At 43.9% G+C, this 27,389-nt stretch overlaps 2 protein-coding genes across 4 annotated transcripts in view; both read left to right on the top strand.

Annotated features, from left to right (window-relative positions):
• The first annotated feature begins 1,006 nt into the window (after positions 1 to 1,006).
• On the top strand, positions 1,007 to 6,846 carry aktip (akt interacting protein). Of its 2 annotated transcripts, none has more exons than XM_030097812.1 (10): positions 1,007 to 1,142; positions 1,716 to 1,846; positions 3,026 to 3,234; positions 3,835 to 3,899; positions 4,105 to 4,205; positions 4,309 to 4,397; positions 4,649 to 4,747; positions 4,971 to 5,078; positions 5,198 to 5,258; positions 5,412 to 6,846. In XM_030097812.1, exons 2-10 carry the CDS (start codon positions 1,799 to 1,801, stop codon positions 5,517 to 5,519), a joined length of 888 nt encoding a protein of 295 aa, XP_029953672.1. In that variant the 5' UTR covers positions 1,007 to 1,142; positions 1,716 to 1,798; the 3' UTR covers positions 5,520 to 6,846. The 2 variants fall into 2 exon arrangements, with proteins under 2 accessions (XP_029953672.1, XP_029953663.1); XM_030097803.1 differs by having other exon boundaries at positions 3,023 to 3,234.
• Positions 6,847 to 9,833: 2,987 nt separating this feature from the next.
• chd9 (chromodomain helicase DNA binding protein 9) overlaps positions 9,834 to 27,389 on the top strand; it is a 77,394-nt gene continuing 59,838 nt past the window's right edge. Inside the window, exons 1-2 of one of the 2 annotated variants that reach the window (XM_030093888.1) lie at positions 9,834 to 9,931; positions 18,159 to 19,811. The gene's annotated coding sequence lies outside the window, so the exon portion shown is untranslated. Of the gene's footprint in view, positions 9,932 to 18,158; positions 19,812 to 26,793; positions 26,854 to 27,389 lie in introns of those variants that run through there. The other variant, XM_030093899.1, reaches the window with a different exon arrangement.

The raw sequence follows: 27,389 nt of genomic DNA, 5'->3' as shown, positions 1-27,389 counted from the left end.
CTGATAGTTTTTGGCATTCCTCACCCTGGTTTTTTATAACTTTTGGAAGTCTATTCATTCATTCATTCATTTTCTACCGCTTATCCCTTTCGGGGTCGCGGATGGCTGGAGCCGATCCCAGCTGCTGTGGGCGAAGGCGGGGTATGCCCTGGACAGGTCGCCAGTCTGTCGCAAGGCGACGTCTATATAATTCCAAATGTTTTTCTCGGTCTGACCTATTGGTACAACCAATGACACGGCAATAATTTGCCATTTTTCTTGATAACGCTCTGGATCTTCCTTAGGACTCGTGCTTTGTTGTGATACGGAGTACCTCCAAGATGGCGAGTTCCGGGTCGATGACGCGCCTGATGACGTGTCGAGAAAACCCTCTATATGTTGGGCCTTATTTTGAGTATCTTGTGTCACATTTTTGCCTCATTTGGATGTTTTGTGTCTCTGTTGTTGTTGGGTATAGTTCCTACAAATTATTCTTAAGGTTGGTTGCACTTACGCCTGAAATTTGTCAGTTTGTTTTCAGCCAACCACGTTTTGTCTTGTCTACTAATTATAATGTCTCAGTCTAATCAGTTCGAGACACTAAGTTTCGGTTCTCTTATTTCTCCTTTATTTTTCAACATTTTACAAGCTTTTGTGGTTTTTACACACCTTTTTGTTCGCAACTTTCTCCTATGCTTTGGTACCTGAATGTGCATATAAGGCCAATTTAGCCATCTGTCTTATATTACATCTTTAAATAAAATGAAACAGACAATAACAAACACACAGCAAACCTGGAAAGCAAACGTTTCAACAGCAGTATATAAATTCATAAAGTAATTGCTGAAGTTTGTGTACTTACAGATTAAAGCTCAACAAGCTGCAGATGTCCGTCAGAATTTCTCTTTAAAGCGCCCCGGCTCGTCATTTGGCAGAAGAATCCACCAATCAGCTGCCAGAACGTTTCCCCTCTCGACCAATCAGAATCTGCGCTCACACATTAGAAACGCCCCTTGAGTCGCCGTCTGTCAAATTGTGTCGCTAGCTAGCATTAGCAGGGTAGATGACATCCACAGGATTCGTGGGCAGTTTTTGCTTAAATTAAACTGGTATATACAGCAACGACTCAATAAAAGGGACTTCGCGGTTTTTAACTTGACACGGTGAGTAACGTCGTGACGCTTCCTTACGTGCAGGTGCTAAAACGAATACGTGAAACCCACCAGCAACGCCAAAGCTAGCTTTTGAGCTAATGTTGTTGCTGACCATTGGGTAAGCCAAGAAAAACAGGTTACAGCTTCTGTGTTCGGACATTAAGTTGACTACCATTGCCGTATAAGTATGTTCAATCTGATTTCCAGCTGTCAACTAGCGTTACGGTAGCGTTTGTGATAAAACGCAGTTTAATGTTGGCTATCGTAGCACCCTAAGCATATAGTCTATAGTTAGCGTAAAGCTTATCGTGAATCGGACGTGAATTTCAAAGCAATTTGTCACATTTTATTTTTCTTTAAAGTTACGTGGTGTTTCTGCTCTCTCTGTAGAGATTAGCTGTGCTCAGTCTCGATTGAATTGTAGCGTTATGTTCGTGCTGATGGGGGATTTTGAGTAGGTGTTGTCACTTTGGTGCTGCAGCAGTCATTCCTTTGACTTGTCTTCTTATTCTGTTCTTTCTTCTCTCTCTCTCTCTCTCTCTCTCTCTCTCTCTCTCTCTCTCTCTCTCTCTCTTTTTTTAGGCCACAGTAGCCTATGGCCCGGACGGCACTTGTAGTGGGACCTACATAAAAAGAGGGACACCCAACCGAACCTCGAATGAGTAATGAACTTAAACCCCTTCTGGAGCATGTCTGCCAACACAAGTCGTAAGGTAAATCCGAAACACACTGACTGACACCAAGGCACATTGTATCACTTTACAATAGACAACATGCATCAACTGACAGCCTGCTAGAGGTGAAACTGGAAAGATGCTGATGTGTGGAAGCCTTGATTTTGTTTTTACATCACAAGATTCTCACATGAATTGCAGTTCAGTAATTTCAATTAGACCCTAATTATATGGTTGTGTTTAGAGTACATCACATGGACACCATGCTCACTACATAATTGGCTTCACTTAACACTGTTTGTCTTTAACAAGAATGTGGAACATGGTTTACTTGTATGTCACAACTTGATACCTAATAATTATTAGCAGTGTTTTAGTACTTGGTCTGTTCTTTTATTGTGTTGAGTTTTTCAGCCTTCAGTCCTTCACCTGTTCCTATTGCAGTGTTTTCCCAGGAATCCTGCTGAACTGGATATGTTAATAGAAAAGTTGAGGTGTGGTCTCACACACTCTTTGGGGTATAGCGACAGTTTAAAATTCTAGAACTGAAACATGTTGATTTTGACATGTCCTTTCACATCAATATGGCACAGTGTAACTTTTGTTACTGGTTTTGTGTAATTGTTTTGTACTCTTTTCTCAAAGTGGAATGTACAAAACATTTAGCATGCTGGTGCAATATGAGGTAGAGAAGAGGCGAGATGACCTTGAGTGTATGTGTTCATTTCTTTCTGCTGAGTCACAGGACTATTTCAGAGTCATTCTGCTGTCGGTTCATACTCTTATGAATGTGCAGACGAGATCGGTTTCACTAGCCTACCATCCCCTGCTTGCGTTCATGCCATGCTTGCTCTGGTTGTCGGCAGTATTTGTTGTGGCTTCTCGAGGCCCCCTGCTACTGTGCGCTTCATGTGCACAGTGACGCCACACCACAGCTTGCTCTTATCATTCTCAACAGCATCCATAAGATACCATGATAGCTATGCTCTGTCAGAGCTCGCTCACGTCTAGACACCGCATCCTGATAAGCTGTGAACCAGATGGGCCGTGTAACCTGAGAGGCCAGTCGCAGCACATGGTCACTGCTCTGAGCCAACGGTTCAATCCAAAGTATAAACGGTAGCTCGCTCTAAGGCTGCTGCACAGGGCATTTTTTTTCCCCCCTTTTCCTTCCTGTCTGCATTTTTACCAGTTTTCTGTGTTTCTGTGGTGCAGCAGAGGCCTGACAACGAAGATCAGAGTGGGCACGGAGAGCAGAGAGCCAGTCCGGCCCGACTGTCGTTTGGCAAAAAGCAGCTTCCAGCCATTCCGAAGAATGCAGCCCCTATAACCAAACCCACCTCTACAGGGACGCCTGTCCAGTCAGCCAATGGCATCCACGCCTCATATGGGCCCTTCTACCTGGAGTACTCCTTGCTGGCTGAGTTGTGAGTATTATTACTGGATCAGGTTTAAAGATTATCTAAGTGTTATGAAAGTAACTTTGTTCCTGTTGCTGTCACTGAACTACATAAAACTGTGAAGCTGCACTTTACTGCATTTCTTTTCTTTTTTTTAAACTATATTTAATAGTTCTTTTTATTTAATAGTCAGTTCTTTTCCTGGTTTTTATCCCAAAGACTGCTTCTTAGCTCCCTAAGGTTTTTTTATATTTATTTATTTATTTTTATCTATCTTGAACTTCCATATCTTTTTATTTCATCGTATCTTTTTACTCGGCCATTCTCAATTCTTGGACAACAGCAAAACGCCGAGCACTTGTTGTTTATCATCACTCGATCAAGTACCTGCTTGTCAGATGTGGTGTGTGTGTTTTCTTTTTTTTTTTGTTCCCGGTTGCCACATGCAATCATTTCCTACGCTACAAATATCCACCCACTGGTGCGAATAGATTAACCTTGACCTTGTCTAATCAATCTGCGCTTCACATGATGCTACTTGTACATTTTCGGCACTTGTAATATGTGCATTTGATGAGTTTGCGTACTCAAACATGTCTTTTTCATATTTGTCAATTATTCTTGTAGCACTCTTGTGATCAAACAGAAGCTCCCTGGGATTTATGTGCAGCCGTCATACAAGTCTGCGTTAAGTAAGTAGGCTACATAAAATATGCTACTGTAATGGTTTGACTTTAACTTGAACATTTCATGAGATCTCATCCTTCAGCTGCACGATTCGCCTAAAACTAAATTTGCATTTATGGCTCCATTTGTCTTACTCTTGCTTGATTTTACCCAAAGAGTAAAAAAACAAAAAAAATATATATGTAAAATGTTTTGTCTCTCACTCTTCAGTGTGGTTTGGAGTGATATTCATCAGACATGGCTTGTACCAGGACGGCGTCTTCAAATTCACTGTGTATATTCCAGATAACTATCCAGATGGGGAGTGTCCTGTAAGTCTTCAGTTCATTTAAACATGGAAAAAACATTAAAAATGAAGGTGTGTCAGATGTTGACTTCAAACACTCCACTGACCTCCCCTGTGCTTCCATTCAGAAATTAGTATTCGACATCCCAGTCTTCCATCCGCTTGTGGACCCTGTGTCTGGGGAGCTTGATGTCAGAAGAGCTTTTACCAAATGGAGGTTTGTTCACTTCTCTTCTACTGAATCGACTCACTGGCTTCATTCACAAGATGCTTTGCATCAATACAAAAACCACTACTTTAAAAATTATTCCTCTGGGTTTAATGAAGTATTTCTAGTCTAATTTGCTTCTATTATAAATGCATGTAGTTTAATTTTGTTTAGAATGTTGAGTGCAAACTTCAGTTGCATCTGCTGAATGTGCTTTATCGTGCCAGTAGAGTGAGACCTGTCAACTGTGTTTCTTACAGACGGAATCACAACCACATCTGGCAAGTCCTGATGTACGCTCGCACAGTTTTTTATAAGATCAACACCACAGACCCACTTAATCCAGAGGCTGCTGTGCTGTGAGTTACTGAGCCAACTTTCCCCTCATTTTTTTGATAGTTTTGATACTGAAGGATGTTGGTACAGTTTAGTAGTAAAGAAAAATATATTTCTGACGTGTGGACTTGACCATTTATCACAAAGTTTCTGAATTCCCATAACTGTGAGTTCATTTTTTTTTCCCTTTTGGAATCAGAAGTCTTTTCTTTCTTTCTTTCTTACTTTTGCTCCCCATCATTCCAGGTATGAAAAGGATGTACAGTTGTTCAAAAGCAAAGTGGTGGACAGTGTGAAACTATGCAACAGTCATCTTTTTGACCAGCCCAAGTTTGATGATCCTTACGCAATAAGGTCAGTGGACTGTCCTCATTTTGTTTTTGTTTTTTTTCCAGTGGTAGAAACTCTTTACCTTCTTGCATGTTATCTAGCATAAAAGGATCTCTCTTCTCACTTTCTCCTCTTGGTTGTAGTTTTTCTCCGTGGAACCCAGCTGTGCATGACGAAGCAAAAGACAGGATGTTTGCATACAAAGTAAGTCTTTCCACACCAAGGTGTGTCATTTACATGTACATTTAAGTTTAGCCTGAAGCAGCAACTGTTAGCTTAAGCTGAAGGTTGGACTGTGAGCGTGATAGGTTGGCCTGTGCCTGTTATGTAAGCACTGAGTTCTCTTTGCTGCCTTAGCGACGGCCTGAGGATCACCACAAGGGAACGCAGGTGTCGGGGTTGTCTTGGGTGAAGCCCGGCTCGACTCAGCCCTTCAGCAAAGAAGACAATCCTCCCCCAAGCTGAGCCTGCACTTCCCCACTGCGGCCACCAGAGGGAGGCACAGGGTCGCTGATGCCACGCCACACGGCTCGCCTCAGCTTCTTATGTGGGCTGGATCCTGGAAACAGTTGGGAGAACTCTATATCAACCCCTCCACGTTATCGCTCAGCTTTAAAAGCTTTTGTAGGCCTCTTCCTCAAACAGCTTTAGAATAAGGAAACCAAGTATGTATGATATGTAAATCGACGACAAATGGATGTCTCAGCAACCTCATTTAGGCTGGGATGCAACCAAAGCGCATCCTCACTTTGATTCTCTGATCCACGCACGTTTGCTTTAGGCGATAGCTTGTTTTCCCGCTAGGAGGTGGAATGTGTGAGCAAAGCGGTTTGCATTGATTCAATGAGCGGTGCAGATTTCGTGACTGATTCCTCCTGGTCAAACTGGCTCAAGACTGTTTGGCGTGTTGTCACTCGCAGCTCTGTGAAGGCAACACCCCAATCCACCCGTGCCCATTATCCATTCAGGCTGACAAGATTAGTTTTCTATTTCCTATCTGATGAAAACTTATTTCTACCATGTAACCCACATCCATGTCTTGCATAGTTCCTAATATATATATATATAAAGCAAAGCAGGCAAGTACGGTTATGAGTGACATGCTGAATAAGTATGCTTGTTTTATTTTGTTTAAATCATTCTGAATGTTTATGTGCTTTTTTTTTTTTTTGTTATTAAGGGTTAAATGTAAATAATCAGCTCTGTGCTAAGGTTGGACTTTTTAAGAGGCACATCTGTATCAATGCTTGGGTTTTTGGTTTCCATGAATGTTTTGAGTTTCTTTTCACCTTGTAAATTTCTTAATCACTCAATTCAAAGTTACTGCAGATTTTGAAAGAAAAACGGATGTCTTTTAAGGTTCAGTTGTTAAACGGTTTTTTTGAACAGCATTAATTTGCATTAAACTGGACTCCAGTCCATCTACCAGGGTTTTTATTTTTATTCCATAACAAAGCCAGTTTCTTTTTAATTTCTTCATTTTAGACAGGCGAGCTGGCTCCGTTGCCGGTTTGCTCGGCCACTTTCAATATGCAAGTCTTGTCAGTGAAACAGCGAGGATGTTTTGAAGGATGTGTGGGGAATCTCGGCTGGCAGTGATCATGACGATCGCAGATACGGTGCTCAAACCTGTCAGACTTATTTTTAGCTTGAGAGAAAGGTGGTGGCGTTAGTGTCCTCCGCATATGTGCGAGATTTGATGTGTTCTCAATCGAACCAGTACTTCTCCACTGCATAGACGGCACAGAGTTGAAATCATGTTCACTCAAATCAATAAAATGAGTATTTAAAATATCTTTGTTTTGTATTTTTTTTTTTGAGTGTGTGATCTCTTTTCCTCATTGATAAAGTGTGGGCTCCATAAATATGGGCCCTTTTAAAAAAACAATATGGGAATATACTGTGAGGTAAAACCATCTGAAAACACTTTATCTTATGCTTTATGGAGACAGATCCAAACTGAATGCATGAAGCCTTAATAAGGGGTTTTCTTCTTTAGTTTCCACAACTAAGAGTGACTAAGGAAAGTGTATCGATGTATTTAGACGATTGTCATATTCTTAATATGAAATAAAACTGCTTCTCAATAGCCATGATGCATAGATTAATGCACATAACTTAAAAGCCATTGCTAAAAGGATTGACAGTGTTGATGAAAACACTAACTCAGTCTGGGAATAAAGCAAACTCTCGCAGAAAAGCCTGATGTATAAATAATTAAAAAACACTGCTGCACCAAAACCCCAGCGAGCTGAGGCTTGATCAGCGTCGTGTCAACTCATTTTGAATGTTTACCTGTAACAGAACATTATTTAAGTTTGGTTTCATTCTAACTCATTTGACTAAAACACTCACACAATATTTGTCACCTTTGTTCGTTTTCAGATATGAACAATACAGCAGCTTCTCAAATTCAAACTAATCAAGAATCAGAAAATAAGGTGGATATTTAAAGGAATACAGGAAACACTTTATGTAAATAGCTGAAAATGTGCATACTTTTTGTCAGTTTATTTGAATGAAATTTAAACACATTTATTTTGAAATCCAGAGTCGTCATTCACGGAGCTTGAAACATTACGGATGAGACGTTGTTCTTAATCCTCTTTCCAGAGACATGAGATGAAGTGGTGACTTTAAGTTGCTCCACTGTGTTTATTCGCTTTGTGTCTCAATAAATTTCCAACATTGTCTAGTCATAAGCTGCAGCTCAGTGGAATCCTAACCTGGCTAAAGCAATGATTTCAGTATTTCATGAGCAAACAGAGCGGTGCCATGTTCCAGTAGGAGGTTGAGAGGAATGCAAAACGTGTTTCAACATACAAGCCAAGGTGAAAAACTGTAAATGAGCGAAGAGACGAACCCTGAAGAGTAATATGTCAAGCAAGTATGTAAAGCTTGGGAAATATCCTAGTTTTATGCAGAATATAGTGGTAAACGACAGTGATAAAAGACATTACAAAAAAATCAAATAAAAGTTACGCTATAATCAATGAAGCTAAAATTATTGTGCTTGTCTTTTGCTCTGCTGACGTTGCCCATGATTCTGATCAATAGCTTATTAATACCATTAAAGAACGGGATGTCAAAGAGACCAATGCAACCACTGTGACATTTCCAACCTGATCCTGATGGTGACTTTAGGAAATGAAGCTACACCATGCACAGTCTTTGAAGAATGAATAGATACACTATACAAGAACCGAAACATTAAGTTCCACTTCTCTAAATAGCCTTTTTTGTATGCCACCCATGTTTCACTCACACAACAGCCTAAAAATTCTCTGGATTCATCCCTAGAAGTGTTACATGCTTTAAATATGCCACGTAAACTTGACTTTTAATAATTGAAAGGTATACATATCCATATGCCTTAATTTTATTGCAATTTTACACATTGTACTATTTTATCTTCTTTCTATGTGCGCTTTAAATGCTGTTTAGTCTGAGTTTCACCTCCATTTTTTTTTTTTTTTTGCATTATATCCTCAGAGTTTATTCTATTAAATGGAATTCATTATTATAGCATGCCTTTCTGTGTGGAGTTTGCATGTTCTCTCTGTGCCTATGTGAGTTTGCTCAACGTACTCCGGTTTCCTTCCACAGTCTAAAGACATGCATGTGGGGGAATTGGGGGTCCTGCCTTCACCCACCTGTTACCCTTAACAAGATCAAATAGTGTAGAGATGGATGCTTGTTTTGACTTTTCTATGAAGTTTTTTTTTGATCGCTTGTATTAACTTTTGGTCATTATAGAGCCCATTTAGTGCTTTTCTGGAGTAATTTTGGGCTGAATTCACAATATATCGGGCTTTATATTGATTATCTTGTCACATTTAGATCACTTTGTGTCTATATGTTGTTTAGTAGCTCCTGTAAATGATCACCTTTAATTGTTGTCAAAATGTTTCCACTTGCAGATACCCATCCTTTGTGTGTGTGTGTGTGTGTGTGTGTGTGTGTGTGTGTGTGTGTGTGTGTGTGTGTGTGTGTGTGTGTCATGTCACATATATAAAAAATAAACAGGCATATATCTAATTTTATTTTTTATTATGTTACATTCTGAATATTCTATATCTTTTTACACAGCTCTCTGCTCTCATCTTTGTCTTGTGCATCTAATTCATTATTAATTCCTGGACAATATATTGCATTTCTGAATTAAAATCATAGACTTACAGTCAACCTTGATGCTTGGGTGTGCAATTTATCGATCTAGCTTGTATTATGTCTATCAACTAAAACGAAAAGGACAATTTAAATACACACAGCAAGAATGGACAATAGCAGTTTCATCAAAGCACTTCCAGTATTATAAATTCAAGATGTGTAACATGTTATGATTATGAGAGGCTTTTCGGGTCGGTGAGTACCGCAATCCGCCGCCAGATGTCGCTGCTCACCAGCGGTGGCGCGCCGCTCTCGCGCTGCTGTCACGTTCGCAGTGAGGAGCGCCTCCGCTCCATGTGCGAAAGTAAAACCTCTCCGGATTGGCTCTGGCCCGGACGCGGCCATCTTATGCACTCTGTCAACACGGACACTTTTCGCGTGTTTGCCGAGATTAATCGGCGGCCGTGCGGGGCCGGTCGGAGCGCCGCCGTCGCCACGGTCCGCGCGCTGGGGAAACCGGTTCGCGAATCCACGCGCGCGCGTGGCGCCGAGCGGAATTGCGGCGCGTCCAATCACAGGGGGAGTCACTAATATGCAAATGCGGTGTTATCACGGTCACGTCAGCAGCAGCGAGCAGAGCCGCTGCGCCGTGGTCGCCAGCAGGAGTACAACTAACAACACACACACACACACATACACACTCACAACTTGGCCGATAACACTCACACTGCCTTGACGTCAGGAGTTGCGCCTCGCGTCAATTTCAGGTAAGGAAACGACACTTTTGCTGCTGTTTTTTTCGAGCAAGGGACCCCGGCGACGTGTCCGGCTCGCGGGTCTCCGGTTCATTCAGACCCGGAGCTGTCAGACTCGGGACAGTCAGCCGGCGGAGGGTCGCCCCAGCTGTCTGATGACACACCGCCTCGCTCTCTCTATCTTCCCGGTTTGGAGCGACACACACCGCCGAGTTGTCAAACTTGTTCGTTTCTCTCTCTCTCTCTCTCTCTCTCTCAAGCCGGAGCGTCAAAAACCGAGCGATATGACTCGGTTCCGCGGAGTTTTGTCGCTTAATTGGAACACTAAGTAGTTCCCCCCGGTGGTCCTGAACTGACAGCGACCAGCCGGGAGCGCAGCTCGGCGTTCGAACTGAAATGAAAGTGGGACGTGGAGGACGCACCAGTCATTTGCATGATCACGGACACCATCACTGACGACCTCTCCATCCATCTCCGGCCTCCCCTTCCCCCTCTTCTCCACCTCCTCCTCCTCCTCCTCCTCGTCTTCCTCGCTGAGCACCGTCACGACACCTATCTGAGAGCAAAGTGAAGGGTTGGTTAGGAGCGCGTGTGGACGCGCTCGACACTTCCTAAAAGGAAACCTAAGGAAGCCACGCGTAATTTTGCGCATTATTTTGGTCTGCGCGCCTCGCACAGTTGCGCGTAAAAGTCGCGCAACACATTGCCGCCTCGTCTTATCGAACAGGGCGCTCGGCGGCTGAAGCCATTCCTGGGGGAGGGAGAGATGAAGAGGATGCTGCTCACTTCAGAGGTCAGCTCTGTCTTATTCCATCAGACCAGACAACACTTAAAACAACCGCTTTTCGCTTTAAAAGACAAAAACCTCCACACAGACTTCTATTTACTCGTTTTTATTCTTGGGGGAATGTTGCGGCTCATTTGTTGGTGCGCAGAAGTGTCCTTTTGTGGGACTTTTGGGGTCCCAGGCTAGAATGGCGACACACACACACACACATTGGTTGTTGATGGTGGTCATGAGTTGCACGTGTCTGGTCTACGCTTCCATGATTGTGGAGGAAACAGCTGGAAAGCGACATGGGGGGCTGGTCTGCGCCTCAGGGCCAGATGGGTGGCGTTTAAAGGTTAGCACCGACATGACTTGCTGGCTCCAGAATGTGCTGCACTGAGTTTTCTGTTCTATGTGAGGAATAATGCTTTACTATTAGATTATGAGTGAAGCATAACAAAGATTTGTGTGCAGTTTGTGCCATATGTTCAATTATCTAAGCCTGGGGTGTCAAATATATTTTAGTTCAGGGGCAGCATGCCGCCCAGTTTCATCTTGAGTGAGCCTTAAGTTAAAGCTTTAAAGATTCTTTGTGTTCTGGCACAGAGAATAACCAATGAAAATGTCTATATTTTCACAAAACCAAACAATTATTGCTGAAAATGGCTACAATCTCAACATTAAGCCAAAATCCAGTGATGTCAGCAAAAAAAAAAAAAAAAAAAAAAAAAAAAAAAGAAACCTCTCCTGAAGCTGCATTCTGTATATTTTTACACACTAATGACTGCATGACTGCAAAAAGGTGACTAGTTTTCATGTGAACATCACCAATGTCTCAGCTCAGGTCTCAGCATTGCGTCTTGTCCACTACTCTGAAGATTTATTTTAATAAAAACAAAACAAAACACCTTTCTTTGCACAGTTTTGCAATTTGCAGGTGGTTTGTTGGGCCAGATTTCAGCCTCTGTCGGGCTGGTTTTGGCCCACGAGCCTTATATTTGACTTGACAGCCTTGATTGAAAATGTCACATAATTTTTAAGGATGTTGCTCTTAAGAAATGCCATATGTGTTGGTGTAAGAACCTAATACAGCTCTAATAAATCTAACTTATCATGCGTTCATTTATCCTGAGACCTCCAGGAAGCTGGAGTCAGTTCCTGCACTGCGGGTTCAAACCCGGACATGTCAACAGGCCATCACAGGGAGAGTGTCAGCTATGCAGCCATTCAGAGGAAAACAGGCGATAGTGACAAAAGCTGTCACCGCAGCTGTGCGTACGATGGTGAACGGGGTCGCGGACAGCCGACGTCACAGTCGTGCGACCAGCGGCGGCCTGCAGTGATTATCCGCCAGTGTCAGAAATTCCACAGCCGTCATCTCATCAATTGAAGTGCAGCAGGATGTGATTCAACAACTGAACAAGTCGGACTTGATTTGAATGCAAAAGAAAAAAGTTTGTTTGGTTCTGAGAAAGAGAGAGCCTTGTAGAGCAGGAGTGGCCAACTGGAACTGGTGAATTATCATTTACTTTTGAATTCATTACAGTAATTATGCAGTATTATGATTATAGAAGTTGAAATCGGGTGAAAATGACTTGCCCAGTAACCACTGCTGTATTCATTTCTAGAAATCCGTCTGAGGTCCGCGAAGAATCCAGACGGGGCCCTTCAGGTGCCGTGTGTGTGTTGTAGAGCTGTGGCAACAGGAGCCTTGTTTATGCAATGTATCATCCAGCTCCTGCCGTAATTGCGTCATTGTGGCATTGCAGTGTCATCGGCCTTGCATATAGACACGCGTCGCAGTCGGCACTGCTATATGTCTGTGGACTTCACCTTCTCTAAGTGGAGCATTGAAGCATACGGTTGTGTCCCAAGCTACCAGATCCACAGTGGAAAGGGTGGCGGGAGACTTGAAACTGTTGGAGTCGAAAGGTATCGAAATCTGGACACAGAGATAAAGACACACAGACTAACTGAACAGGCATTATAACAACTTGACATGTGAGGAAATGATGTGAATGAAACACAGTGTCGGACGCTTTACAACGGTGGTGTCAAACATATGGCCCAAGGTCCAAAACCATGCCAGCAGAGAGTCCAGTGTGGCCCACTTGATGGCCTTACAAGTTGTTGAACTTTCACTGAAGAAATTGACTGGATTTTTTTCTATAAATGCAACGACTATTGCTAATTTATTTACTAGGAATTGCAGTGTTAACGTAAAACTAGCCAAGATAAAACATCTAAGGTGCGAGAACAGTGAGCCTGTGCTGACAGTTAGTTTCTGTATTGCTCGTCAGGTTTGTTTGTAAATGTTTTCACACTGAATTAAAACCTCTACACAGAAACAATTGGAAACATTTTGAAGTTACGCTATCATTTATCTTGTCCGGCCCACTCAGGATCAAATTGTGCTTGAGTCTCCCCTGAACTACAATGATATTTGATATTTTTCCTCCACAAATAGTGCATAATCCAAAAAGTCCGGCTGTTTCTTTATGAGTGGCAGTCTCTTTGGATAGATATTGGCTCTTAGTTTGCCACATTGTTTTTTTTTCCTGCAGTGACAGAAGTAAAGAAGAAAAATGCTGTATGGCTCGACTAAATGGCTACTGACCAGAGGTTAGTCATGGCAGACTTGACGACTGAGTGAATCTTGGTTTGGCGATGGTTGAAGAGGAAATGTCTGTGTGGCGTATGTGGAAAGTACTCAATCCTTAGAGACTTATGAATGTGTTATTTAGCCTATATGATGGACATGATGGGTCAAAAGGGTTTACTGGCCCAGTTACCTTTCCCATAATTTGTACTTATGACACAACAAATTTTCATCATTACAGCTAATTATGTTTCAAGTGTGACCTGCTCAAGAGAGAAGTATGAGCCAATTTACGACGTCAGTCACAGACTGACAATTACAGCAAGTGTAGTCTATAAACGAGTTGGGCAAGATGTCCATTTATTGTGAAACTAAAGGAAGCCGCTGAGCCAATTAAAACTCAGGGCAAAACTTAAGTGAAGATCTCCATTTGACGTTTTAAAGTTGTACAGAAAGTTGACGCTTGTTTGAGTCTGGCTGGGTTTTTCAATATGGCTGAAGTACTAAAAGACACATGGTAGAATAATTTGTAAGTCTTCAAGCAGCTGTAGGTGTGATTGTGGCAGTTCTTTGTTGGATTTGCGACTTGCCCTGGACACACCCTGGGCGCCAAATGTTACAGACCCCCCAACTTCCACCCCTTCCCCCACCCCAACCCGCAAACCTAACATAGTCGAAAGGTGTTTTCCCAGCTGCTTTAAGAGCTTTAAACAAGCACATTACTTTGAATATTGTTGATTTATCTTCTCTGCCACTATCAAAAAGAGTTCATTATTTGTAAACACAAATAAGACCATTGAGTTTGCTCTTTTTGTGAAATTGACATTGTCATAGGGCCATACAGTGGTGTAGTGGTGTGCACGCTTGCCTCGTAGCCAGACTGTCCCCAGTTCAGCAGTGTTTGATTAGTTCTGGCAGCCTTTCTCTGGGTCCTCCTCTTTCCTCCCACAATCCAGGGTGATTGTCTGTTATGGCCCTGTTTTCACCTTGCATTAAAATGTGATCGAACTTAAGTCGGTATTCATGCGTCTTCACACAGACCACTTCGCGAGGTGGTCTAGCACTCATATTTTCGTATGTTTGATAGTGGAAACAATTTACATCTTGAATGCGGTCTGGGACAGTGGTGTAACCAGAAACTATGTCATGCCCAGTGGCAGCTGGTGGTAAATTTCTTAGGTGGGGCAGTTCATCATTCTTAATTTCAACCAATATTCTGAGCGTTAACTTACAGTGTGTTTATAGACCAGACAGCGATGGACGGGATAAAATTCACCCTGAGTGGCGGCCATTAAAGGACACTGGTTGGTTTGATTTGATGTCATTCATTTATATTGGTAATCAGTGATTGGTGGAGTCACTACTAAAACCTGCCTCCTTCATGCCGTTTTTCCAGGGCTCCAAGCTGTTTTCATTGCAGATCTTTTAAAGAAAAATAGGAGGGGCAAACGTGACTTCGCTCCGCTGTGCACTGGGACTGTCGTTAGGAATTAATGGATACTGATCTGAAGCAGCTAGCCCGGCACGCATATTAATACAAGTGGTAAACTGGCATACGTCTTGCCTGGCCACATGTGCTCCAATCACACGAGGTGCATGTTAATGTCAGGTGAAAACGGGGCCTATAGGTGTGAATGTGTGTTACTGTCTTTCCTGCTGTGGTTGCAGAAAGTAGGGTTTTCCTGTGTTAGTCCATTGGGGTTGGCTCCAGTGCAACATGATCCTCAGTTGTATGAAGCAGAATAAAAGAGATGGATGGGCATTTCCTTATATTTGGAAGTATTCTTAAATAAAAGCTGCCCTTTGACCCTGAACAGGATAAATCGATACAACAGATGAATGAGTGGCCTGATGTTCAGTAATACCGACTCTGACCATTGAAACATACTAAATCCATTTTTTGGGTTGTGAAAAAGCTAGGATAGCCATTCAGTCGGATCGGTAGATATCAGATCAGGGCAGTTATTTGTAATTTTTCATTGATAGGGTGTGAGTAAATCTGGCCGATCACCTCACTGATTTTTTTTTTTTTTTTTTTTTTGATCATCTGCCATCAACTGAGTCTCGTTTGCGACCTGCCAAAAATATTCAAATAGCCAACACGCCATAAGCAGCATTAGAAATCCAGTGGCTAACATGTCAGCAGTCTAGAAGTACAGTCTGATCTGGATTATCTGGACCTCGCTTATCCAGATCTGGGCCGTGCATCAAGTGATCACCGTTTGTGGTCAGGTGTGCCCAGACGTGGTCCGAGATTTTCACCTCAAGGTGTTACAGAGCAGTGGTCGCCAACCTTTTTTGCACAAGGACTTGTTCAGTTTCAAGCATCAAAATCTTTCCAAGGACCGCTTTTTAAATAAAGCTTTTAATTTTTTATTTAAATTTCACAATATAGCAATAGCAAAAAGCATCGTATCTTGAAAGTATCGGGATCGGCTGATACTGAAATCTGAGAAATCGGGATTGGGGTCCAAAAAGTGTAATCAGGACTTCTCTAGAAAGAATAAACACTGTACCAATCAGTTCTCTGTTAATTTTCAAGGACTTCAGTTGTGTATTATCTGTGATTGAATTAGACATTCTGACATGACATCATGTTAAAAACCATTGAATGTGTTTTTGTGTGTATAAAGTGTGAATGTAAAAGATAAACAAGTTCACAGTCCTCTTTTGTCAGTAATCAGGATACATAGAAAAATCAGGGTAGAACTTATATAAAAGTTTCTGCATGTAATTTCAGATGCTTGCTGATAATCTGAGATGAATCAGTGGCATGTTGCATTGAAAATTGTCCTTTGAAAAAGTCTTTGTAAATGACAAGCATGAATTAAACAGTTCTGAAAAGTCACGTGAGCCTTTAATGAACAAGGTGGAAACCACAGTGTGCTGCGGTGAACTCAGTACTTGAGGCACAGTTCATACTGGAAACAGGAATTGCTTAATGTATATGTGAATGAATTTCACTGTGATGTATTGCAAAGGGTGACAGATTTGCTGCTTGTTTGCATGACTGCAGAAGAAAGATATAGTACTGTGGAAGTGAAATCATTACTTTGTTGGTTTGTGTTTCTTGTTTGAGTTTCTCAAACCGTTTCCGCAGTGTAACGTGGTTGAGGAGGTTGTAACAATTGATGTTGGGTTTTGAATCATTAGTTTTTACTTAAAGAATATTGCATTCAACAATGTAATAAAGCTGCAGTAAAAAGAGCAATTAGGACCGAGCTTCTATATTTTTCTGTTGGTGTGGGTGATCTGCCTAGAACCAAAGTAACTAGAGTCTAAATGTGGCCTTCTGTTTCATTGACAGCGATGAGTTAATGCCACATTTTTACTGGAATTGGTAAACAGTTCTGTGTCAGTTTCTTTTAATTCTTCTTTCCTGTTAAGCTGAGTTTTTATTGAAGTAATCTGAAAGCACTGCAGGCCACTGACCAGTGAGATACAATCCTCACTAAAATCTTCATTGTGTCACCTTCATTGGAATTTGTTTGACAAAATACATGATCCTGCACAAAGCGACAGTGTTTAATTGTCAGACTGCAATAACAACTGCGGTGTGTGTGGTCAGCTGAACAGGTGCTCCCCGCCTTGGCTTTCCAACTGCGCGTGTTGCGTTGAAGAAGATGTCACGGTAGTTTCACATAGTGTCACTATGACAACCAGTTATGCTAAGGGAGTACGATCTCCAGTGAAATGCAAAACCAGGTGCTAATAGCAAGTCAAGACGATGGGAGTGGAACAAGGATTAAGTGGGACTTGCCTACATGACCTGCAGCAGCAGAGTGTCTCCTCATTGTACATGTGAGATCAAGATTTCCTTAAATGAAAACTAGGAGAGAATAACCTTCTGTTTCTACAAAACCACCTCTCAGTCTTGCATGATACTGAGATGTGTGTGTAAACTTACTAATTATTTTTCATGCGAGACATTCCTGGGAAATATTGTCTTTAAGTACAAGTCAAACATGCAGTTATTGGAATGATAGCATGAAATATTCCTGATCTATGAAATGTGTATTAAAACAATTAAAAGCCTTGAGATCAGTTATTAATAAAGGCAAACAAATATCTCTTCATGCCAGACTTCTGTGTGCTTCAGTGCATAGCAAGTCAGCATGTAATGACTGACCTGGGTGTGCTTCTGTCATCTTCTGCTGGTCTGTGGTTGCAGCGCGCGCGCACACACACACACACACACACACACACACACACACACACACACACACACACACACACACACACTTTAAGAGCCTCCTCTGCTGCTGTCCTTAGCTGTTGAAATTCTATCAGCTGTCTGCACCTCCCACACATTCTGCAGTAGCAGGGCAGGCAGCTTCACTGTGTGTGGAGTTGGGGGTAGATGTGTGTGTGTCTGTGTGTGAATGTGCGTGTGTGCAAGCGTGTGTGTCTGTCTGTCTGTGTGTGAAAGGGGTGGGGGTACAGGAAGAGGCACCTGCTGGTGGCTGGCGGTTGGTTTGCACCAGCTGCTTTGCTGCACACATGAAAGGCAGTGCTGATAGATTACTGACAGCACCAAATTTCTCCAGGAGCCCTCTAACCTAGCCATTACCTGGATTTTAAAAGCTGTTCCCTGGATTTTTTTTGGACTTCACCTAGCCAATAAACGTAGATCCCTGATGAAACAGTGGTGAGGAAACAGATGATATAAGCAAATGCTGTGGGAAAATTACACCTGAGAACTTGTGGGGTCATCTGGGTCACGACATTTTTCACTGTGGTGAGGTTTCTGCTGGATTATTTTGATTAGTAAGTTGTTTGCAAATGTATTTAGTCTTGATTTGCATCACAGAGTAAATTATACGTTTTTATTGGTTTTTAATATACATTTTTTTTTCTCCTTTTGGGTGCAGGCACACACTATAATGGACATGCTGTAGCCCTGTGGACGGGCTCTTTGGGACCAGCTTGGATTCAAAGGTTCCTGTCACCCTCCAGCCGAGGCCATGGACTTCTTTGATGACCCCAACCTCTTTGTTGGAGGGTTGGATGGGCTGGACGAGGATGGCTTCTCTGCAGCCCCGTCGCTTGTGGATGAGCTGAACCTCAGCGCTGACTTCGAACCCCTCCAAGTGGAGCCGCTTGGCCCGGGGAAGCAGCAAGACTTGATGCCACCGGTTTCTGCTCAACAAGCCATGCCCAGTTACAGTCAACCAATGAGTCATTACATTGGCATGAAGGCACAGAATCCCATGGGGCAGGTATTTTCTGGTTCTCCTAGCACAGGTGGCGGCATGATTGCAGAGCAACATGGCCAATACCACAGTGCCACCATGAGCCAAGTGCCTCAGTCCAACGGGCTGTTCTGTAACAGCAGTAGCCCGATGTGGGGCAACCATGACCAAAATGGGGCTATGTACCACCCTCTTTCTCAGCAGCAGCGACAGCTTTGCCATCAGCAGCCACAACTGCACAACCAGCAACTCCATGTCCAGCCGCAACAAGCACAGCAGCAACACCACCACCCATGTCACCGTCAGCAGCAAGAGCAGCAGCGCAGAATGCGACAGCAGCAGCTGCAACAACAGCAAAGCCATCAGCAACAGCTGTTGAACCAGCACCAACAAATTAGCACGCAGGCTGTGTCCCTGCAGCAGCATCAGCAGCAGCATCACAATTTCTCCTTTCACCAGAGAGGTCAGCTCAACAACCGGCAACAAGTCCTCCACGCTCAGCCGCAGGTTCATCACCATGCACAGTTCCACTCGAGGCCTCTCCTCAACAAGTCTTATTTGGACAGTCAAAATGCTTCTCTGACTGGGACTTGCTTACAGACACAGCAGCAACAGTCCAACTACCAGTTGCTCAGGGGAGGTCAGGCCTTCTCTGGTTCACGACCAGAAGACCCTAACTTGCCTTTTCCCATGCAGTCGTCGTCCATGGTTCACGCCCTGCCTCCCTGCTCTGTCAGTTCCACCAACGCTTACCAACCGGCTCAATACCCTGCCTACCCTGGAGAGCCAGAAATACCCAGCCTGAGTCAGCAATCTTTGTCCTCAGCCTCTGTGTGTAGACCCACCACCACCACTGCAGCACTCGCTTCCACAGTGCCTGAGCTATCAGGCACAGCATGTCAGTTTTCATCCACAGCACTTATGAGTCAGCAGCACACTAGGGCCCCTGTCAGCCAGACAGAGGAATGTCCTTTCCGAGCCTTGCGCTGTTCTGGAGCCACACAGGGAAACTGCAAGTCATCTGAGATGTTTAGTGACTCTATGGGGTGCTACCCCACGATTGCCAGCCACCTGCCTTCTGAGCAGCCTCAGAGCTGCAGGGTAATCAACACTAATGGATACCAAGGTTTGGGAGATGGTCTCCTGCCATCAGAGGCTCACGATGGAGACTTGGACAGCCTGGAGCCTCCTGACCTCTTACCTGATTTACTACCCCAGCTGGAGGATGCCTTGAGGCAACAGGAGGAATCCAGCTGCTCCTGGGTGGACTCCAGCCAGGAGAAAGCACAGGAGTACAAGAAATTACCACCCATTGAGTACAAGGAACAAAAGGTAATTTGCTTTTTTTTTTTTTTTTTTTTTTTATTTAATTTTTACTATTTTGGTTCCAGAAACATTTTGCAATCCATGATTTTCCAGAGCAACCGTCTGAATTCTATTCTTAATTCACACACCTACATTACAGTTTCCTCATTCATTCACTGAATTTATCGGAACCAGCAGCAGGTTGTTTTTACACGTGCCTCTGTTTCACTTGTGGTAAACATATCGCTGCAGGTATTACAAGAACTTGTGTATTCTTCCTGGTACATGATGGCACAAAAGCCAATCAGTCATGTAATGTTTAACTAACCATTCCAGATAGAACCTGCGCTCGTCTGGTAGGAGACCTGCAATCAGCAGTGGGGCGGAGAGGTGGATACGCAGTACCTCGGGCTGCCTGCAAGCCTTCTGAAAATGATAATGGTCAGTCCAGCCAGGGCTCTCTATCTGCCCTGTGCGCTGACAGCAGGTCAGGCCTGATTAGGCTAAGAGTGGCAGGAGTGTCTTCAGGACTTAGCTGTAAGCATACTTAGGGCTATATCAAGATGTGGGTCAGGGCAAGCCAGAGGCACTTGCACACTGCCTCGCTGGAGTGTGGGGGAGGTTGCACACTGTTGTGGTAGCTGCCACAGTTTTTCTGTGCGTCTCTGTGCGTGAGCGCATGTGCACGTGTGCGTGCGTGTGTGTGTGAGAAAGAGAGAGATAGAGAGTGAGCAAGCGGCTGAGTGAGCGGTAGGAAGAGACCGTGGTGAAGAAGAGTGGTTAGCACTCGAGAGAGGGGGGAGGGGGTCAGGGAGATGGAGAGGGCAGCAGCTCATGGAAAAGAAGAGAGAGAGGGAGAGAGAGAGAGAGAGAGAGAGAGAGAGCTCAGGAGAGAAAAGGGAGGGAAAGAGAGAGAGAGGAAGAGCGGAGAGGGAGAGGAGAGGCGGAGGGGGAGGTTGAGAGAATGCATTAGCTGGCTGTAACAGGCTTCAGGCGGTTCCTGGACTTCAGTTGGCTCGTAACTTAGCAGCATCCACGCAGCCTCCTGGCCCATGAGTGACACATGACCGGCAGCGCAGGCAGCAGACGTTTCATCACGGTCTGCACGCTTAAATGTGCATGTGAATTTCACCACATCTGTGTGTGCCTTCTTCCCAACGTGTGTGTTGGAGTGCTGAGTGGTTAATTCTAAAACCACAAATGTGCAATTTTGCACAAGAGCTCTTGTGATTTATTTTTTTCTTTTCAGTATTCACTTCTGACAAAAAAAAAAAAATACTGCTGACGGCACAGAAATGTTCAGCATCATTTACAGGATTAAACACAGAACTGACTGCAATTTCACAGATCAAAATTTAACTTAGATCTCTTTTAGTGGCAGCGGACTGCTCGTGTCCCATCACTTTTCAGACTGAATCTTTGACCCTGAGCCCAAACAACTTGTGCTGTGAGTCCCTCAACTATTCCCCACCAGGCAGCGGGTGACCAGAGAGCCGGTGGCCTGCCTGGACCGGAGCTCATCCACACATGCCATTTGTTCATCTGCAAAAGATCCTTGATTGAAATGGGGCCACAAACCAGAGCCATATGAGCGAGCCTCTCCCTGTCTGTGTCAACATCCAGCCCTGTGTTGATGCTTACAGGCTGACTGTGCTATTCATGTGCACTGATGTGTGAAGAGCCTGCTGATAGTGTGTTTGCTGAACAGGCAAGGCATCAGGGGATAGCGGCCCACTCTTCACTCCCCCGCAGTGTATGTGGCTAATTAGTACTTCCAGTGGCTGTAATGGTCAGCTGCAGCTGTGATGAGCACTCCGGGTTCAAGATGGATCGTTCGCCTCAGATTGTCATATGCAGGGGTTAAATTGGGATGATTGGTGTCATCGGTGCTGCTGCAACGGATCTTAATTTAAACCACTGGTTTTATTTTGAGTCCTTTTTCATATTTCCGGGAATTTGCAGACTGCTCGAAGCTTTCTTGAGCAGACGGTTCACCCCTGTAGAAATCAGGCACACTGAAGTGAGCCTTTAAAGCTGGATGCTGATTTGTGATGCTTACATGCACTCTTGTCCTTCAGCCTTTATGCTGTGACTCGAGAGCAACCACTTTGCCCTCTCTGCATTTGTTTAAGTGGCAGACCAAACAAATGTAAATGTTTCTTGCACTGTCAGAATTCACTGGGCCCTTCATGTAAGCGCTTGAGTTGCAGAGTTATCGCTTTGAAGCGAAGAAATCCTTTCATTCCCATTGGCACAAGATAGTTATCGAGTTTGTTGCCCAAACTTAGCTGAAAATATATTTTCCACAACCCATTTAATTGAGGGATTATGCTGAAAAAACATACCAAATAAGTATTTGTAAACATTTTTGTGAATTATATAGAATCACAAACAGGCAACATTTTATTGTGCATCCATCCATGGGTCATTGTTAGCTGAGTTCAGGCGAAGGCAGCTGGACATCAGAGAGCAAAGACAAACACCCACATTCACACTCACAGGCAATTTAGAATCTCTTATGAACCACAAATGCAAATTTCTGGTTTTGTGGGAGAAGGCAGACATGCGCACAGAGTGAAAATGCAAACAGTGGACTCTAAAGGCGCGACCTGGCACTCAAATCTACCACATTCTCTCTGTTAGGCTAACGTGCTATCCACTACACCACTGTACGGCCTGACAAGGCGCCATCCTGGATTTTTTATGAAGAGGGGTGTGACAGAGATAGATAGCAGAACTTATTGATGTGTATGCTGTGTTAGCTCACCTGTTGAAGACACAGCTCCACCTCTGTTTTTCCTTCTTTTCTGACAGAAGCGAAACATCCTGTCTTTTTCTTAAGGTGGGACTGAGTGAGAGTGTAATTGTAATTAAACAAATTGGCCGAGTACAAGACTTAATCCAACAATCAAGGCTACAATTCAAACATGTATGACGCAACACAGTCATTGTTATGAAACTCCTCTTTAAACAAAACAGACTAAATGAAGATAATTTTGTATCTGATTGGTCAGAATCTTTAACAACCTGTAAAGCTCACAGTTTACTGATTAAACAAAAAACTGACCATAGAAACTAATTTGTCTTAGCAGTAAATGGCTGCAGACTGGGAGACATAATGCTGCTTGAAATGGCAAAATGACTTTTAGTCACTTGCATTTCTTCTTAAAAATTAAACATTTTTTTTGAGCAATTCAAAGCATCAGCAGTGTTAGCTGGACCACAACAACCATTGTATCAATAAACTAGAAATTGGCACTCAGAGAGCGCAGACCTCCGCCACAGGTCAAATCAGTCACCAACAACAATAAGAACACCATATATAATAAAAACACTGTGATCGGGGTGTGATCGGAGCGGAGCGCTGCGGCATGCGGTGACTCTCTCTCTCGCTCTCTCTCCGTGTGTGTGTGTGTGTGTGTGTGTGTGTGTGTGTGTGTGTGTGTGTGTGTGTGTGTGTGTGTTTATCTGAAAAGGAAAACCGAAAAGCCACATAATTTATGTTATTTAACTTCATTTTAATTTGAAAATTTACCGGATTGTCTCGTATTTTCTGTTCCCGACTTCCTGTCTGGTGCGATCTGCTCTGTCCAGCTTTACAACTGGCGGTACACGGCGCGCGCGGAGAAAATAGAGAGGAGCGGAGCGTCCGCGGTCCACAGCACGAGCCGCTACACACGCGGCGTTCCCCCGCGCCTCCTGTATGAACCGTCAGATAGGTTAACAGGGGCGCCGAGCTGAAACTCGGTGCGCGGCGCTTCCCACTTCCGCGTCGGAAGCAGCGTGTCCTGTGTGAACCAGGCTTTTGTCCCCCCTGTCGGCGGCCTGCCCAACTATGTGAAAGACTCCGTATCTGTCAATGATAAAGAATCCTTTAAAAAATTCCTAGATCCAGAAAGTGATCTGGATCATCACCAAAATTTAATGGATTCTAAGTTAGCCCAAGACCCACCTTTCCACAAAGTTTCATTGCAATCCGTCCATTACTTTTTCCGGGATCTTGCTAACAAACAAACCAACCAACCAACCAACAAACCAACAGACGGACGTGATTACATAACCAACTGGCGGAGGTAATAATTACACATGGGACTCACAATTGCATATTTAAACTATTTACAGCAATAGTTTGATTCATAGGATGGACCAAGCAGAGCATGTTTCATAGCAAAACCAATAAATGATTCTTAAACGGTTCAGTGTAAATACACGTATGATTTCTTTGTGCTATAAACAGGGGTAGGGGGGTTTATGATTATATCACCCATTCATTCATCCATTTTCTGAAGTGTTTATTTCATATTGATATTTGAATTTGTATTTATTTTAATTTAAAGCAGTACTATGCAAGATTTGCTTTAGCGCTCCCCCTACTGGTCTCCTGTGAAAGCTTACTGTCGTTAACGTCCTCCGCATCACCCCCCCTCCTCCACCCCCGCCCACGCGTGCAGAGAGCGTCCCACTCCCGTTTCCTTTTTTTTCCGCTCGTTAGACAAAGTTTTTTTCTGACTTTTTGGTTCTGCCATCCGTGAGCACCTAAGGGTGGCGTTGCTAACGCTAGCGAGGGTTTCATGTTCATGTTGGAGGCAGTTCCTCGCGCTGCCCGGGAACTTCCTCCGGTTGCTCCCTCTGTCGTAGACATGCCTGCCTCGCACACTCAAACTTATTGGAAAACAAACACACTCAGAGACATGCTGCTTTCAGCTCAGTGCAGCAAACTCACTCGCGCTCACTTCTACCAGAGGAGGTGCCACTCCTCTTTATTTTTCAGTTACCAAATGGAAATTAGAACCAATCAACACATCATGCAAAGATCGTCTATTGCAACACAATGACAGATCACTCCAACACTCCAACAGCTTTTATACTTGTAATCCCGTATGAGCGCCGTAAAGCAGGTTTGTTCTCGCGAGATGTAGTCGGGTCCGCTCCTCTGAAATTGCAAGCGCTGTTTTCAGGACACAGACCCCGGGGGGAGTGAAGGGACAGGCGAATCACCGTGACAAGTCTTTGTTAACCCCCACAGGGATTGTGAAACACATTTATTGAGGTAAAAAAGTTGCATAGTTCTGCTTTAAAGTAGTTCAGAGAAATGTTTTATTTTTTACATCCATGTGGGTTGGCTCTTTTTGTTAAAGGATAATTAATGACTTTAAAAGAATTTATATTGTCGCTAACTATGGTAAATGGTAAATGGACTACACTTACATAGCGCTTTTACACTGCATTGACAGAGCCCAAAGCGCTTTACACTGCATTATGACATTCACCCATTCACACACACATTCACACACCACTATTGTGGACAGTTAATCCTCATGTGTCGTGAGTCAGAATGAGCCAGTCTACATTTTAAAAGGGTGCAAATTAAATTGAGCCCTAAAAAGCTAAAAAAAAGGAAGATTTGCAGAGCAGCAGTAGAAAATTAGAAGAGCCTGAAAACATTCAAAGGAAAAGCGGTTACTAGACTGACTGGATTTTCACTTATATGCTTAAGACTTTTATAAGTAAAACACATGAAGAAACTAGAAAAGGCTTGAAATATTGTAGTTTGTATATGACAGATAACACATATGAATATTTTAGCGTTAAAATTTTCTATTTTATTTAAATCTTTTGAGATGCAATGAAATGATTGAAAGAAAAAAAGTGTCAGTAATCGACGCAAAATATATGAAAATAGAATAATCAAGCCATGAAAGTAGAGGGGTGACATCTCCAACAGGCTTCATTGTGACCTTTTGGTGGACAGTTCTGGAAAAAATGCTGGTGTGTGATGTTCTTGCACAGATTGGCCTATTCTGTGTAAAACAGCCATGGACACCATATTTCTGTTAAGAAATGAACAATATTTGAATAAAATGCATAATAAGTTTTCCCCTCAAATATAAAATACAGTATTAGAAATCATTGTATAAAGTAATGTAAACAACTGAAAACAGAAGTTTAATTTCCAGGTGACTGTTGAGCTCTTCTTTTATTCAAACTCAGGTGTTTTGTGACTGGTGCTTTGTCGTCGTGTGTCTCTGCGGCATGGCAACGTTGTTGAATTAGCCTGCATTTTTTTTCTTTACTCTACTGCTAAGCTTTTAATTTGAATCACACCAGAGGAGCCTAATCAACGAGCGCCAGCAGCTCCTGTGCTGAGCACAACAGAAAAGAGGAGATGGAGGCGTAGACTGATGGATACTGATGGCCCGGGTTGCCGCAGCCACCGGAGGCCCCTCGGTAGTGACACTGAGCAGGTGCCTCCCTGCCGCCTGTCTGCATCCACGCTCTGGATTTATTATCCCTCTGGCTTGCTTTCCCCCACTCAGCCGAGTGTCGGCCTCGGAGGCCCCGCGAGGCCTCATGGTGTCGGCCTCGCAGCAGGCAGACTGACGATGGCGTTTTTTTTGTGTGTCTGTGTGTGCGCGTGTGTGTGTGACACGCTCACTTCTGCTGCTTCCTGACCTCTCCAGGCTTTATGTAACTCTTAGCCAACCGGCCGGCCAGACTGGGCAGGCAATCCCATAATCAGCCCTGAAACTTGACACCGTTCAGCGTCCTGGCCCTCACCCCACCACCCACATGCACAACACATACACACACACACGCACACACACACACACGCACATACACACACACAAATGCAAGGAACTTCAGCGGACTCGCACGCCGGGGAAACCTGCTGCTTCCTCGGCCACATGGTGATAGGCTGTCATTCACACACTTTCTCGGATCACCTCCCCCAACATCCATGCACTGCTCACCCTCCCCTCTCCCCTGTGTGTGTGTGTGTGTGTTTGTCTCGTTCTGTGAAGCGCTCGGTGTGCTTCACCCAGCCCTGATCGTCCTGTCTGTCTGGAGACCTGCCAGAGAAGGGCGGGGGCGGGGGATAACGAAGGGTCAGAGGTAAACAGGAAGTCAGGCGGTCTGTGCTGTGGGCGGAAGGGGAGGGCTGAGTGCAGGAGGAGGTGGAGAGGGCGTGTGGGGCGGGGAGGAGCAGCGAGCGGAAGGGGAGGAGGGAGTTGTACTTGGATTGAGTGTGTCAGGAGCATGTGGGAATGCTGCCAGCCCCAACTACACAGTAGGTCTGAATTTAAAGTATGCTCTTTTCATACAGCTTTACTCTCCGTCCTACTCTCTTTTGCCTCCTTCTCCAGGGATTAAATGGCTTTGTAAATTTTTCCCGGGTGATGGGTGGGTGAGTGTTTGCCCAGCGGTTGTGGAGGGTTTTTTTTGTTTTTGTTTTTTTGTCTGTGTGTTTGTGTGTGTGTGTGTGTGTGTGTGTGTGTGTGACTGGAATGTGATAGTTTTTGGCGGTGACTCCTTGAACTCGCGCTAACCTTTGACTGGCACACCGGGAGGACGGGCACACGTTGTGCGTTTCAGTGGTGAAACACTCAGTTTAAGGAAGCCCGCATAAAAACCACTCATATATCAGCTAAATGTAGGGTGCAGCACAGGAATGACAAAGGACAACAAAGTCTTTCGACCTCATTGTCCTTGTGTTTACACTTGACACAATGTTAGGCGCCTTGCTGCAAAAGGAAGGGTCTGCTTCACTGAACCGTGGAAGAAAACATCCTCATATCAAGTCAAAGTTGAATGAAGTTTGCCAGT

Source organism: Salarias fasciatus, chromosome 1, assembly GCF_902148845.1.
Source record: "Salarias fasciatus chromosome 1, fSalaFa1.1, whole genome shotgun sequence".
NCBI classification, from domain to species: Eukaryota; Metazoa; Chordata; class Actinopteri; order Blenniiformes; family Blenniidae; genus Salarias; species Salarias fasciatus.
This window is presented reverse-complemented; position numbering and strand designations above follow the sequence as displayed.

What these genes read in the sequence shown, in the direction of transcription:
- aktip (XM_030097803.1), top strand. Translation starts at nt 1,799, where the DNA reads ATGAACTTAAACCCCTTCTGGAGCATGTCTGCCAACACAAGTCGTAAG. An exon ending in AATCCAGAGGCTGCTGTGCT is followed by an intron (nt 4,748 to 4,970) that starts GTGAGTTACTGA and finishes CCATCATTCCAG; the next exon opens with GTATGAAAAGGATGTACAGT. An exon ending in ACAGGATGTTTGCATACAAA is followed by an intron (nt 5,259 to 5,411) that starts GTAAGTCTTTCC and finishes TTGCTGCCTTAG; the next exon opens with CGACGGCCTGAGGATCACCA.